This window comes from Dendrobates tinctorius, unplaced genomic scaffold, assembly GCF_039654945.1.
Source record: "Dendrobates tinctorius isolate UK_male_01 unplaced genomic scaffold, ASM3965494v1 ptg000016l, whole genome shotgun sequence".
NCBI classification, from domain to species: Eukaryota; Metazoa; Chordata; class Amphibia; order Anura; family Dendrobatidae; genus Dendrobates; species Dendrobates tinctorius.
The window spans coordinates 67,486,569-67,502,160 of NW_027361684.1; the positions used below are offsets into that span (position 1 = coordinate 67,486,569).

At 43.1% G+C, this 15,592-nt stretch overlaps 1 protein-coding gene across 2 annotated transcripts in view; it reads right to left on the reverse strand.

Moving 5' to 3' along the window:
- ZBED1 (zinc finger BED-type containing 1) overlaps nt 1–15,592 on the reverse strand; it is a 426,627-nt gene that overhangs the window by 123,309 nt on the left and 287,726 nt on the right. For both annotated transcript variants that reach the window (XM_073565949.1, XM_073565948.1), the window contains one exon: nt 8,750–8,957. In XM_073565949.1, the coding sequence (XP_073422050.1) occupies nt 8,750–8,957 (208 nt within the window). The remainder of the gene's footprint in view (nt 1–8,749; nt 8,958–15,592) is intronic.

A 15,592-nucleotide genomic window follows, 5' to 3' on the forward strand; every position in this document is an offset into this window, starting at 1 on the left:
TGGGGAAGAAAGTAAAGGAACTGGATGCACAGGTAGTTTTTTCTTCTATCCTTCCAGTGGACGGGCATGGCACTAGGAGATGGAACAGGATCCTTGATGCGAACAACTGGCTAAGACGATGCTGCAGACAACGATTCGGATTCCTGGACCACGGTGTGAATTACCTGTACGACTAACTCCTTGCCAGAGATGGACTACACCTCAATAAACCTGGGAAACACACATTCGGCAGAAGACTTGCTACACTCACCAAAAGGGCGTTAAACTAGAAGAATAGGGTACGGGAGGAAAAACATTAGACTCGAACATGAAGCCAGAAAATATACTGATGAAGGATATGAGGTGCGGCAAAGAAGACCCAAGACAACATACTCAGAAGGTAGGTAAGAAAATTTCTAAAACAATCCACAGGGAGGAGATTGGAACAAAACAAATCCTCTAAACTGCATGCTCACAAACGCCAAAAGCCTGACAAACAAGATGAAAGAACTAGAAGCAGAAATATTTACAGGTAACTATGACATAGTGGGAATAACCGAGACATGGTTAGATGAAAGCTATGACTGGGCAGTTATCTTACAGGGTTACAATCTGTTTAGAAAGGATCGTAAAAATTGGAGAGGAGGAGGGGTTTGTCTTTATGTAAAGTCTTGTCTAAAGTCCACTTTAAGGCTACGTTCACACGTCGCGTTTTTTTCGCGGCGGTTTTTAAAGCGCGATTTTGCCGCAAAAAATCAGCATCCCATGCAATCCTATGCTAATGCTGCGGATTTTCCCGCGGCGGAATCGCATCGAGGAAAAATACGCAACATGCTCATTATTTTGTGGAATCGGGGCAATTCTGCCCACATAGGAATGCATTGTTCTGCTTACTTTCCGCATGTGGCTGTGCCCACCGTGCGAAAAGTAAGCAGAACATTTGCGGATGGTACCCACGGTCCGGAGGAGAGGAGACTGTCCTCCGGGCTGTGGGTACCATATCCCTGTAAATAATAGAATAAAAAAATCGGGTTATATTCACCTTCCGGAATCCCGCGCAGCGTCCCCAGGCTTCAGCGATACAAGCGACAGGTCCCGTTCTCAGTAATGCATTGCGATAAGGACCTTTGCTGACGTCGCTGTCTCGCGATGCTGTAGCTGTCTCGAGAGACCGCGATGTCATCAAAGGTCATTGCCCCAATGCATCACTGGGAACAGGACCTGCCGGGGCATCGCGGAGGCCTGGGGACGCTGCACGGGACATCGGAAGGTGAATATAACACGATTTTTTATTTTTTTATTATTTTTAACAGTAGATCTTTTTACTACTGATGCTGCATAGGCAGCCTCAATAGTAAAAAGTTGGTCACACTAGTCAAACACTATGTTTGACGAGTGTGACCAACCTGTCAATCAGTTCTCCAAGCGATGCTACAGATCGCTTGGAAAACACTAGCATTCTGCAAGCTAATTACGCTTGCAAATCGCTAGTTTTTCCGCGGGAAAATCACAGGAATTTAAAATGCGATTTTCCCGCGGAATGGAATTCCGGAATCCTCGCGGTAACTTCCGTGGGAGTTCCGCTACGTGTGATCCCAGCCTAAGGGAGGATATTAGCAAAGGGAATGAGGATGTCGAGTCCATATGGGTTGAAATACATGGAGAGAAAAATAATAACAAAATTCTCATTGGGGTCTGTTACAAACCCCCAAATATAACAGAAATCCTGGAAATTCTACTACTAAGGCAGATAGATGAAGCTGTAACCCATAATGAGGTCCTTGATATGGGGGACTTTAACTACCCGGATATTAACTGGGAAACAGAGACCTGCGAAACTCATAAAGGCAACAGGTTTCTGCTAATAACTAAGAAAAATTATCTTTCACAATTGGTGCAGAATCCAACGAGAGGAGCAGCACTTATAGACCTAATACTACCTAATAGACCTGACAGAATAACAAATCTGCAGGTCGTCGGGCATCTAGGAAATAGCGACCACAATATTGTACAGTTTCACTTGTCTTTCGCTAGGGGGACTTGTCAGGGAGTCACAAAAACACTGAGCTTTAGGAAGGCAAAGTTTGACTAGCTTAGATATGCCCTTAATCTGGTTGACTGGGACAATGTCCTCAGAAATAAGAATACCGATAATAAATGGGAAATGTTTAAGAACATCCTAAATAGACACTGTAAGCGGTTTATACCTTGTGGGAATAAAAGGACAAGAAATAGGAAAAACCCAATGTGGCTAAAGAAAGAAGTAAGAGGGTCAATTAACAGCAAAAAGAAAGCATTTAAACTAGTAAAGCAGGATGGCACCATTGAAGCTCTAAAAAACTATAGGGAGAAAAATACTTTATCAAAAAACTAATTAAAGCTGCCAAAAAGGAAACAGAGAAGCACATTGCAGGAGAGTAAAACTAATCCCAAACTGTTCTTCAACTAAATCAGTAGTAAAAGAATCATAACTGAAAGTGTAGGCCCCTTAAAAAATTGTAAGGAAAGAATGGTTGTAGATGACGAGGAAAAAGCGAATATATTAAACACCTTCATCTCCACAGTATTCACAGTGGAAAATGAAATGCTAGGTGAAATGCCGAGAGACAAAGAAAACCCTATATTAAGGGCCACCAATCTAACCTAAAAGGTGCAAAGCCAGCTAAATAAGATTAAAATAGATAAATCTCTGGGTCCGGATGGCATACACCCACGAGTACTAAGAGAACTAAGTTATGTAAAAGACAAGCCATTATTTCTTATATTTGGGGACTCTACAGTGACAGGGTCAGTTCCACAGGACTGGCGCATAGCAAATGTGGTACCAATATTCAAAAAGGGCTCTAAAAGTGAATCTGGAAATTATAGGCCAGTAAGTCTAACCTCTATTGTTGGTAAAATATTTGAAGGGTTTCTGAGGGATGTTATTCTGGATTGTCTCAATAAGAATAACTGTTTAACTTCATATCAGCATGGGTTTATGAGGAATCGCTCCTGTCAAACCAATCTAATCAGTTTTTATGAAGAGGTAAGCTATAGACTGGACCAAGGTGAGTCATTGGACATGGTATAGCTTGATTTTTCAAAGCGTTTGATACCGTGCCACACAAAAGGTTGGTACACAAAATGAGAATGCTGGGTCTGGGGGAAAATGTGTGTAAATGGGTAAGTACCTCGCTTAGTGATAGAAAGCAGAGGGTGATTATAAATGGTATATTCTCTAACTGGGTCACTGTGCCAAGTGGGGTACCACAGGGGTCGGTGTTGGGACCTATTCTCTTCAACATATTTATTAACGATCTAATAGAAGGTTTACACAGTAAAATATCGTTATTTGCAGATGATACAAAACTATGTAAAGCAGTCAATACAAGAGAAGATAGTATTCTGCTATAGATGGATCTGGATAATTTGAAAACTTGTGCCGAAAGGTGGCAGATGCGGTTTAACAATGATAAATGTAAGGTTATGCATATGGGAAGAAGGACTCAATATCACCATTACACACTGAACGGGAAACCACTGGTTAAATCTGACATAGAGAAGGACTTGGGGATCCTACTTAATGATAAACTTACCTGGAGCAACCAGTGCCAGGCAGCGGCTGCCAAGGCAAACAGGATCATGGGGTGCATTAAAAGAAGTCTGGATACACATGATGAGAGCATTATACTGCCTCTGTACAAATCTCTGATTAGAAAGCACATGGAGTACTCTGTACAGTTTTGGGCACCGGTGCTCAGAAAGGATATAATAGAACTAGTGCGAGTACAAAGGAGGGCAACAAAATTAATAAAGGGGATGGGGGAACTACAATACCCAGAGAGATTAGCAAAACTAGGATTATTTAGTCTAGAAAAAAGACGAGTGAGGGGCGATCTAACACCCATGTATAAGTATATAAGCGGAAAATACAAATATCTCTCAGAGGATCTGTTTATACCAAGTATTGTGACGGTCACAAGGGGTCATTCTCTGCGTCTGGAGGTGAGAAGGTTTTTCCACCAACATAGAAGAGGATTCTTTACTGTTAGGGCAGTGAGAATCTGGAATTCCTTGCCTGAGGAGGTGGTGATGGCGAACTCAGTCGAGGGGTTCAACAGAGGCCTGGATGTGTTCCTGGAGTATAACAATATTGTATCTTACAGTTATTAGGTTCTTTAGAAGGACGTAGATCTGATGATTTATTCTGATGGAATATAGGCTGAACTGGATGGACAAATGTCTTTTTTCGCCTTTGCTAACTATGTTACTATGATCATCGCTGTCCCTGATGGGGCTCACAAACTAAATTCTCTATCAATATGTCTTTGGAATGGAATTGCAGTGAATAGCTACACGTGTCTCCACCCTGTACGACAGTAGTACATTGCCTGTGTGCAGCTCATATGTATGTAAGGCGGCCAGGGTGGTAGTCGTAGCAACGGGCACTACAGATCCCACACCCTGGTGCCCCCACAGATAAAACACAATGTCCCTTTTGCTACCTGTGCAGCGTGCTCAGCTTAACACTTACGGTTACTGTCAGAGTTTCTTCCAGTTCTGGCACTCCAGCTCCATGTTGCCAAGTTTCACATAACACCTCGGAGTCACAGTCTTTTTCAAACAGTTCAACTTAACTTATTAAAAGGGCACTCATCACCTTGTGGCCAGTACAGGCGACCGCCGATCATGCTGCGCCTCCCGCCTCACCTCAATACCAGCAACAACAGTGCCCGCAACAGCATACGGTCCCCAGGGTCCTTCCTCTCGCACAAAGGTCACCTGGTCCCACTCTTGCAAGGGACCCTTGTGCATAATAGACCCGACATTCGCATACACTTTATCCTGGGTCCCGTCCTCTTGTATGAATCCTTACCCACGGGTATGGTTAAAACATCTCAGTAGGCTGTGGGTCATCCGGCCGGACACGGCTCCTCCAATGGGATGCCGCAGCTCCTTTACAATTCGGCGCTCCTGCCACTTCTCCTCAATAACCTTCCTCGCCCACCGAGCATCTCTCAGTGTAGGGACCTGGATCTCGTCTGGGTACCCGCTGTGGGGAGATGTGGGGTCCGGAGAAGGTGTCTGGGCCGGAGCAGGTGTAGGGACTGTGGTGAGGGCCAATATTACACTCACCGAGGTGGCAGCCAGCTACGACGGTCCTCCACTGCAGCCGCATGATCTTTGAATCACGGCCGTGACGGTCCCTCTCTCCACAACTTCCAGTTTCTCTATGGCCTTCTCCAGCTCCTCCGCATCTGCAGTGTCCCTGCTCTCGGCAATCTCCTTCCCCCACTGACTGATGGAGAACCCATCCTCCATCACGTCCATCTGCCAGCCACCGGGATGCTGGCCAGCCTCCGCCCGGGCCACAGACCACTCCCAGTCCGGCCGGCCGATCCCCCCACAGAATTACATGCTTATTTTCTGCATCTGCTCAGGTAACTCACTGGATAATGGCATCTCTCTTCCGGGCATGCCGTCTTGCTCTTCTGGCCTCCACTCGTTCATGGGTGGAGTTACTTCTGGCTGCCCCACCCATTCCTTCAAATTCTGCTGCAAAGGTTGGGGCTGCTTATTCAGCTGTGCCCATCTCAGCCGGGCACCAGTCACTATGGGATGTGGCCTCGGCTCAGGCCACTGCTTCTTCCATCTACGCACCCTTTTCTGCTTAGGATGTCCAAGGTGGGCAGCACCACTCTCAGCTTTTGCACCACTGACCTCCATCTTCATGTCAGTGTTTGGCACCATCTTTAACTCTTTCATGGCCGCCATCTTTGCCATCTTCAATGCTACTCCGCTCTTTACACATAAGGCATCACAATCCTGCCGACTATGCCAATTCTGTAAGGCGGCAAACTCAATTCTTTCTGTACTCTTTCCTCTTGGCAATCCCTAACGTCTCCTTGGATAATTTGTGTCCCTTCCAAGCCACCGACGTCACCAGCTCCCCGTCAGCCCCTCATCCGGTTCCAATTGGGAAAGGTGCCGGGAATGCCATCTCTGCTGTTCCAGCACCGGTCATAGACCTCGGATCCTTCCTGAAGATGATCCCATTGAGCTGGTGCCCGGCTGCACTATTCTCTGCCTGGGGTCCCTCATCTGCTGCTTACTCCTCGCCCTGGGTAAGCCTGCCCGGTCCTTGCTGCCTATACAGGAAGTGTCTCTCTTATATCCCTTTGACTCTGTATTGCTCTGCTCTGTGACCCCATTTGCTTAACCCCTATGCTGCCTGCATCTAACTAATACTCCTATCTATTCTCTAATAATGCCCCCCTCTATTCTAACCTCGCTATTGCTCTATGCTAACTTCTATCCCTAATCCTAAACATATACACAGTACATGGCAGATATATGACATCACAGTACATGAAAATTACATTTCACATTAATGAACAATGAGGTGTCACATGTATTTGTGCGAATAGCGTTCAGGGGAGAGGAGACACGTGTGGTTCCAGGCCACCGCCTTACATGTATGCAATGAGAAAATGCTGGCGGAGCACTGACACAGTCTTCACTGATTGGACAGTGACAGCAGATAAGGTACACGCCTCTACACTAAGCTATGGAGAACGTCCAGCTGAGAGTCACAAGTAACAAAGGTGCTACCAGAACATATAAAGCACATACAGAAAAAATACTGATCTGGAATCAGTGACTATAAACTTTTTTTGAAATAAAGTCTAATGTCTCTGATCACGTTTAAATAAGAACACATGTAATTGTCCAGTACAGTAATATTATGGAATATTATTTTTTGATGATCATAACTGATCCTCTTGTAGCAGTCTTTAGCTATAAAATCAGCTGTCTCGGTGACGATCTTCATCCACTGCAGACTAATGTGAAGTGACTTGTGATTTCAGTTCTCCCAAGGTCACCAGCTGAGATAGGTGATTATAGTAGAAACACTCCAGAACACATTACCCTTTTTCCTGCCAAGAGCTATTACTCGGCTTGCCATTTTCTCCAGAGTAGCTAGAAGTGACCTAATTTTTCTTGTGTTAGATTTTCTTCAACAGACGGACCGAACTGCATTCTGCATCACGATGACGTTGTCTTATGTCTCAGAAGGATATCGGATGAGAACATTCAGAGTAGAAAACCCTAAATATTACATTGAAGTTTATAGCGATTGTAACAACTTACTGCAATAATGTGCAAACAAAACTTTGTATTTCCTACATAAACCAGTCATAGGCTCTCAATGTAAGTCTATGAGAACCAGTGGCAGCACGAGGCTTTCATAGACTTACATAGACAGCTTGTGATCATTACCTCTGCCTTCTGGTTACATTGAGCCGTGATTTCCGGCTTCTCCAGAAAACATTGGAGCAATCCGGCAGGTCACAACATACAGAAGACCAAGCGGAGTGGCAACGATAACAGATGAAGGTGGCAGCTGATAAGTATGTGACTATGGGCTTGGAACTTAGACTAGTTGCACCACTCTAGCGTAGCAATAAAAAAATGCTGGAGTGGCGCTTTCAGTATCCTGTGGATGGATATATTTGTTGCTTGAAAAGAGCATGGTGAGCTCAAAACAGAAGAGATGAACTAGTCACTGTTGACTTGCAGTCAGGTGCTATACATATTGCTGTGTGCAGTATACATTCACACATAGAACGACTGTTCAAACCAAGAACGGGCACTCAGTGCACCCTCAGCAGGGCCAAGCATGTAAGTGCACCTTCCCACCCGCTTATTTTCCATTTATCTCTTCTCGCTGTCTTCTTGGATTGATAGCACTCGCTTTGGCTTATAGAGCCAGAGAATGGCGGTGAAAGATGGAAAATAAATAGGAGTGAAGCTGTACTTAGACATTTGGCCACGCCAAGGGTACACTGAGCTCGCGTACTTGGTTTTAACCTTCATTTTATGTGGACAGATTTCACTTGTTTTTCATCTATCTTTCCACCCACCACTTGTGTCTCTAAATCCAGAGCTGTCACTCAAGGAAGAGGAGGGCAGAGACAGATGAAAAACAAGTAGGTAGGAAGGAGAGCTGAACTGCTCGGCCACACCAAGGGTGCACTGAGCGCCTGTGCTTGGTATGAACAGTCATTTTGTGATCACAGCCATATGTCAGATCCAGGTCTATGGACCATGTACGATATCACTGTGTACGTAAAAGTCTGATCTATCAAAACAGCAAATTAATTAACCTGATTGGTAACTGCTGTATAGAGGAATAAAAAGAAAAAAACAGAAATACCTCCGATTTGTGTTTTTTCAGTCACTATAACTGCGCCAAAAAAAAGCAATAGGAAGCAATCAAAATGCTGCATTTATAAACCCTTCAGGTTTTAACACAATAAAAGAAGCCCTCACAGCTCCATTGAAGGAAAAATGAGAAGGTCTTGGAAAATGGCCACAAAATTTATTTTTTTCAACAAAAGAAAAAATGGTCTTTAATTCAATGATGAGCATTGTGACTTCATCCTGGCTGAGCAGTAAGCCATGGCCACATTTCAAACCACTTTTTTAAACTGTCGTGCATGACTTGAAATTCAATATATTCTAGCACAAATGGTTAATAAACGTCTCACATGAAAGTTTGAAAAATATTAGAAACTACATAAAAAGTACCTAAATATGGGCCTATGTGCCAAATCTAGAACATGTGAACTTGAAGGTGGTCAGTGGTGCTCTCCATAGGAGTCTTGCTGCATCGGCACAGGGGTAGCAGCTTTTTAGCTCATTCATGTTACATACAGGCTCAATCTGTATTGTGTAACGCAATTGATTTTGGTTACATATACGGTAATTATTTTCTAGATTTTACCTGCTTTGTAGAGCCTCAAAGTCCACCTGCCCATTAAAGTGGGTGGCCGAAGAAACTGTGACGATCCGAGCATTGGAATCACTTGTACCAGACTTCCGCAAAGTGTCCAGGAGGAGGTTTGTCAGTAAGAAGTGACCTAAATAATTTATGCCAAAGTGCACCTCAAAGCCATCTTCAGTTATTCGCTCTGGGAAAAACATGACACCCGCTACAAGAAACAAAAAAAAGTTACAACAGATGGTGAGTGGGCAGAATTATTTATTACATGAGATATAAAGTGGAATAAAGCACAACTGTAATTAACATTTGGAGTAGAAAAGCATCTGTACTAAGTAATAATAGCCAGATTTCATAGTACAAACTACATACATTAATAGTTAGCTTAGACCTGATGGGGCTTGTGTACTTACCTTGAAAATCGATATCAGTACGGCAGTATAATCCTTTCTGAAAGTTGTGATTGCAGGAGTACACGAGCATTCTGACATGTGTTTTAGCAGCTAATACACCGGCATCATCAGAACTAAAAGATTTATGTATGCAGCTTGTATTGTGAGATGTAGAGACAAATCAACTATAATTCTAGAAAGGTGTTAGGGTTAATGGTAATATTTCCAACCAATCCTGAGGATAACTGGGGCGGACTATTCAAGGTTGACAATAGGAAATGCCTTCAAAGCAGGACTTTTCTAGATCTTGGAAATGTGCAGCATGTTCGGACATAAGACATTTTTTAGTTTAGGCAGTGTGATAGCCATCTGATTTGCATATTGGGGGCCTTCCCCTACGTCTGATTGACAGTACTCATTTGCATATCGGTGGCTTTTTCCACGTCTAATTGACAGTACTCATTTGCATATCTTGGGCCTTTCCCCATGTCTAATTGACAGTACTCATTTGCATATCGGTGGCCTTCCCCCGCGTCTAATTGACAGTACTCCGTTGCATATCGGGGGCATTCCCCGTGTCTAATTGACAGTACTCATTTGCATATCGGTGGCCTTCTCCCACGTCTAATTGACAGTACTCAGTTGCATATTGGAGGCATTCCCCACGTCTAATTGACAATACTCATTTGCATATCGGTGGCCTTCCCCCACGTCTAATTGACAGTACTCATTTGCATATCTTGGGCCTTTCCCCGCGTCTAATTGACAGTACTCCATTGCATATCGGGGGCATTCCCCTGCGTCTAAATGACAGTACTCATTTTCATATAGGGGGTATTTCTGTGACGTGAGTCACTATAGTAAATATTAGTCCCAGAAATGGAGAAAAATACTACAACAGATAGTAATGATATATACTACTTACTGGATAAGTAAAGGGAGGTCAAACAATCCGTGGTCAGGTACTGGAAATGGCGCAGTACAACAAGGGAGGGGAAGTTAGAGATGAAATCCAAATCATGAGCCGAGGTCAGGAAAACCAGGAAGACAAGACAGTTTAGAGGGAGCAGGAACAAGATAAGTCAAGTCACAAGCAAAGAGTCTAAGGGCATGTTTCCACGGTCAGGATTGGCTCAGTATTTGCTCAGGATTTGACGCAGGTGAAATCTGCATCAGAGGTCACTGACAGGTCACCTGAGTTTTTGATGCGATTTTTTTCATGCTTATTTGTAAGCGTTTTTTTGTAAGCTGAATAAAGATATATTATTTAACACAACAAAAGAAAATTATAATGTAATTTCCTTGTACAACTTCTTTTACATACTCCATTGAAGAATGTTTAGACACACAGATAGATAGACAGACAGATAGATATGGGATAGATAGACGGCATTCAAGACCGGAGAGTTCAGCTGCATAGAAATACATGCAGCCGCACGTTCCTGTCCGAGTGTCTGCGGCAGTGCCAGGTATTGACATGCAAGACTCGTGCGAGTTTCTCACATGTCTGACCCCGGCCTTAGGCTGGGGTCACACTTGGGGAAACTCGCACTAGTCTCGCACCTCAGCACTGCCACCAGCACCCGGACCGGACTGTGCGGCTGCATGTATTTCTATGCAGCTGAAAGCTCCAGTCTCGAGTGCCGGAGGCAGTGCCGGGTACTGAGGTGGAGACTTATGTGAGTTTCTCGCATGTCTGACCCCAGCCTAATATGCAATGTCCTTTCCTTTTTTTAATAAAAATAATCTAAAAAAAATGTCGTGGGCTCTCGCACAATTTTCTGCGCCAGAGAGGGAAAGCCAGTGACTGGGGGCCGATGTTTATAGCCTGGGGAGGGGTTAATACCCATGGATCTTCCCAGGCCATTAATATCAGCCCACAGCTGTATATTTAGCCTTTACTAGCAATTAAAATAGGGGGACCCCCCAAAAAAATTACATAGGGTCCCCCTATAATTAATAGCCAGAAAGGCTATGCAGACAGCTTCGGGCTGATATTCATAGCCTAGGAAGGGACCATGGATATCAGCCCTCGTGACTACAAACATCAGCACACAGCCACCCCAGAAATAGCAATTAGCCTCTCTCTTCCCACTGCCATGAAGCGGTGGCATATAAGTTAATAAGGGGTTAATGTTACCTTTCATTGTAAGGTGACATCAAGTCCGGTTAGTAATGGAGAGGCATCAATAAGACGCCTATAGTATATAAAGAGTTTATGATATAGCCAGAAAAAAGTATTTTAATGAAATAAAACACCACCCCAGTTTTGCCATTTTATTATACGCCTAAATCCCGGAAGCCATAGATCTCCTGATAAAAAAAATTAAAGAAAGAAAAACAAATAGTTCCTGTCCCGATGTAGTACGAGTGTCCCACAACGAGTCTTACATAGTAACATAGTTTTGAAGGCTGAAGGAAGACCTTATGTCCATCTAGTTCAGCCTATTTTTAGTGGAGCTGTTCTGCATTGTTGATCCTGGGGAAGGCAAAAAACCCACAGAGTAGAAGCCAATTTTCTCCATAGGGAAAAAAATTCCTTCCTCTAAGCTGGGTCAACCATCTACCTATAATATAATGTTATTCGTAACCTTCTATACTGTTACTCACAAGAAAAGCATCCATTCCTTTCTTAAATTCATTCAGTGAGTTGGCCATCACCACTTCCTCAGGAAGAGAATTCCAGAGCCTCACTGCTCTTACCGTGAAGAACCCTCTTCTATGCTGGTGCAGAAATTGTCTTTCCTCCAAACGAAGAGAATGCCCCCTTGTTCTTGTCACAGTCCTTGGTACAAACAGTTCATTGGAGAGATCTGGCTCTGCTACATCTGGATGCATGACATCCAGAGATAGCAGAGCTTGTAGATGACCACTGGAGATTTCCGGCGGTCACCTACACTGTAGGTCAGCTGACTGTGAGATCTAGCCTAGTGTGACCGGAGATAACTCCCGGTCAAGCACACAATTCTCGTGGTGACACGGCAGTTCTCACGGTAAGCTAAGTTATCGCGAGAACTCCAGTAGATGGTGACTTCAGGCGGTGGGAGGAGGTAAGACCTTATTTAAATTAGTACACATGTGTAGTAAGCTATATTTACGCAGTTATTACGCATGTGACTAATCATTAGATGCGGTTAGATTGCATCTAAATTCCTTGGCCACAATCTGCACAAAAAGATCCACATTTGGGCAAGATGATAAAAGGGGGAATTTTTTAGACCGAGGACGTATAGTGTCAGATACTTTACCTCCCTCCGATGTATTATGTTCGGTGGACAGATCTTCCAAAATACGTAAGGCTACTTGTTCTTCTTCTGTTGAAAAAAGGTCAGAGAGGTTGCCATCAAATGTTTTAATGATTTAATTATACATATTGTTTACACATGTTTGGGAAATGATGTCCCTGCGCTCCTGTCCTGTACGCGCATGATGCCCGTTTGCTGCGGTGCCTGCCGGCTTTCGGCGTCTAACCCTGTGGGCTGGGCCCGCCCCGACTCCGCCCACTTGTGACGCCGACGCCGTCCGGCATTGTTAGCGACCTGGCGTCATAGCGCGTCACTTTCGGGCAGTGAACGCTACTTCCGGTCCGGCGGTAATTGACGCCGTGGCCGGGGATTATAAAAAGCTGGGATATGGTTTGAATGAGAGGCTCATTGAGGAAGGAGTCCGAAACGCGCGTCGGGGCGGACTTGCTGGCTCAGGAATAACGTCCCCCGGTACCACGGACGTTACTAGGTAATCATTATGGATTATATTGTGAAAGACTTTGACTGGGTGATGTTGGCACTATGTATGTATGCTAAGTATATTGGGCAGAGTTAATACTGGGACATATCGTGGTGGCATTAACCCCATTATAGGGGATTGCTGGAAACTTATTTGCTGCTACTCTATTGTCCTAATATGGTGACATATGCGGCACTAACCCCATTATAGGGGAATTGCTAGTAGTTTATTTGATATTATTTTGCCACCTTAATACCGTTACACATGTGGTGACAGACATCATTGGGACCTATTATTGTGGCATTAACCCCATTATAGGGGATTTTTGGAATTTATTTGCCGCCCCATTATGTGGATATATGCGGCATTAACCCCATTATAGGGGTATGTTAGTGATTTAATTGATGCCATTCTGCCGCTCTAATATGGTGACACTTGTGGCGCATTAGGTGGCGCTAGATGAATAATAATGTTATAGGTCTATTCATGAATGCCTGCTACTTTGTGCTTAGCAAAGAAAAATATTGTGTACTAATATCTGCATACTTCATTATTATTATTATTATTTATTTATATAGCACCATTGATTCCATGGTGCTGTACATAAGAAGGGGTTACATACAAATTACAGATATCACTTACAGTAAACAAACTAACAATGACAGACTGATACAGAGGGGAGAGGACCCTGCCCTTTCGGGTTTACATGCTACAGGAAGGTGGGGAAGGAGACAGTAGGCTGGTGGGTTGCAGCAGTTCCGGTGTTGGTTGAGGTGATATCTCCGGTAGTGGTACTTCATCTGTGAGGTCCTTCCTGGACCTGCACGTCCTTGATTGTTATGAGTGATAGACATCTTGCACTTTTCTATTTCTCACTGGTATTTGACTATGTGATTTTAATTTTTGTACTAATAAAAACTGTATTGTTTATGCATATATTGCCTTTTGATCATCTTTTCTATATGTATTCCCCAGAGACCAGGTAGTGACAGGGTAAATCCATACAGAGTCTAATCTGTGTGTGTACATTGTTACTGTGCTGCTTTTCTTAGACTTCTAGCAGTAACATGGATATGGCTACTAATGACGACGAGATGGCTCTGGTAATTCTGGCCAGTGAAAACAGCAAAGCTTGTCAGGGACAGAAATAATAATTGTGTGTTCTAGTTGCAAGTATGAAAACTGGAATAGTTCAATGTTTTATTTTTATGTGGACACTAATATACGGTAATTACCACCAAAAATATTTAAAAATGTAGAGATAAATTATGTGTAATTATCTAATTATATGCTCCGTTTAATTGACCATTGCATAGATACTGATTACTTGTATGTTTTGTATGTCAGCCAAAGGTGAACCCACAGTTTAATCCTTCGTTTCGAATGGATTTTGAAGACTCAGACTGCGATTAAGTTTTATGTACGGTTTTTATGGCGACGTTCTCTGTGATTTTAGAAGACCTTCATTTTCCTTCTGTGGTTTGGAATTTGTTAGCATTTATTGACTATGGGGTTGCTCAAATAAAATGGTGGAGGAATAATAAGAAATCCAAAGAGCAGGTGTTAGCGTAATGGCAGATTGTCTGTAAAGTGTTGTTCTAGAGCAAATTAGTCGAACATTGGGCTTTTATATTACACAGATGAAAATAGGCTGAGCAAAACACAATCTGTCTGAAGGTTACCTATCTCTGGAGTGCAAATGGCGACGAATTGTCATAATGTGCCGAAAACATAACACAGAAATTAGCACGGTGAAGTTGTGATTGGGGTAAAAGTATTACAAAAATACAAATGTTCTCATACCAAATGCATGCGGTTACCAAAAGGGATTATTTCTGAACAAGGCACCAAATGAAATTTACTACACAAAGGATATTTAGTGAGAAATTTAGGAAGACCCTGACGTAATATCAGATGCCCCATTCTTTTGAGGTCCATGAGAAGCTCTGTTTGAAGTTATCCTTTTCCAGATGATTATTATTATATACCACTGTTACCCAAATCCCTCCCAAATCGGAATCATCCACTCAAGTGTATTAAAGGGCTTCACTTTATAATGGTAGGAAATATGTATAATGGATACAATACCCTATTACACCGTGTCACCATCTGAGAGGATATTTAAAAAGGATCAGGGTCCATAACTATTAGTAGGACTCTGTCATCAGCCTACTAAATATCAATGTCTCCTAAGGTTATAGTACAAATGGAAGACAGTTCTCTGCAAATGGGAAATTGGTCATAGGATCTGCCACTGTAATGTGTAGGGGGGAGATAAGCATCAAATAACTCTTGTTCAGCACTACATTCCAGTTTAGATGGAGGCTGAACCAATTGGCCATCTCTAAAATATACTAAAATATAAACAACCAGTAGTGCTCCTGCTTTCTGGGGAACTCCTGACTGACTTCCAAGGAGTTCCAGAGAATTGTGGTCAGGAAACATCACTATAGACTATTCCATAGTGGTTTGGATTGCCAATTGGACTGCTGTGATACAAGAAATTCTTTGTTTTTGCCCTTGGTCTGATTTTTTTTCTTTTATTCTGATGCATGACTCTGTTTTACATTCAGATTCCAAATTCTGACTCTGATCACTTTCTATATCTACCTTCCCTTTTAATAGATTGACTTCTTATCTGCATACCAACTTTTGAACGGTGTTCCTAAGCTGCTTTATAGGTACCAGAAATTGGAAAGTATTTGGGTGAAACAAGGGCAAAGGGAGG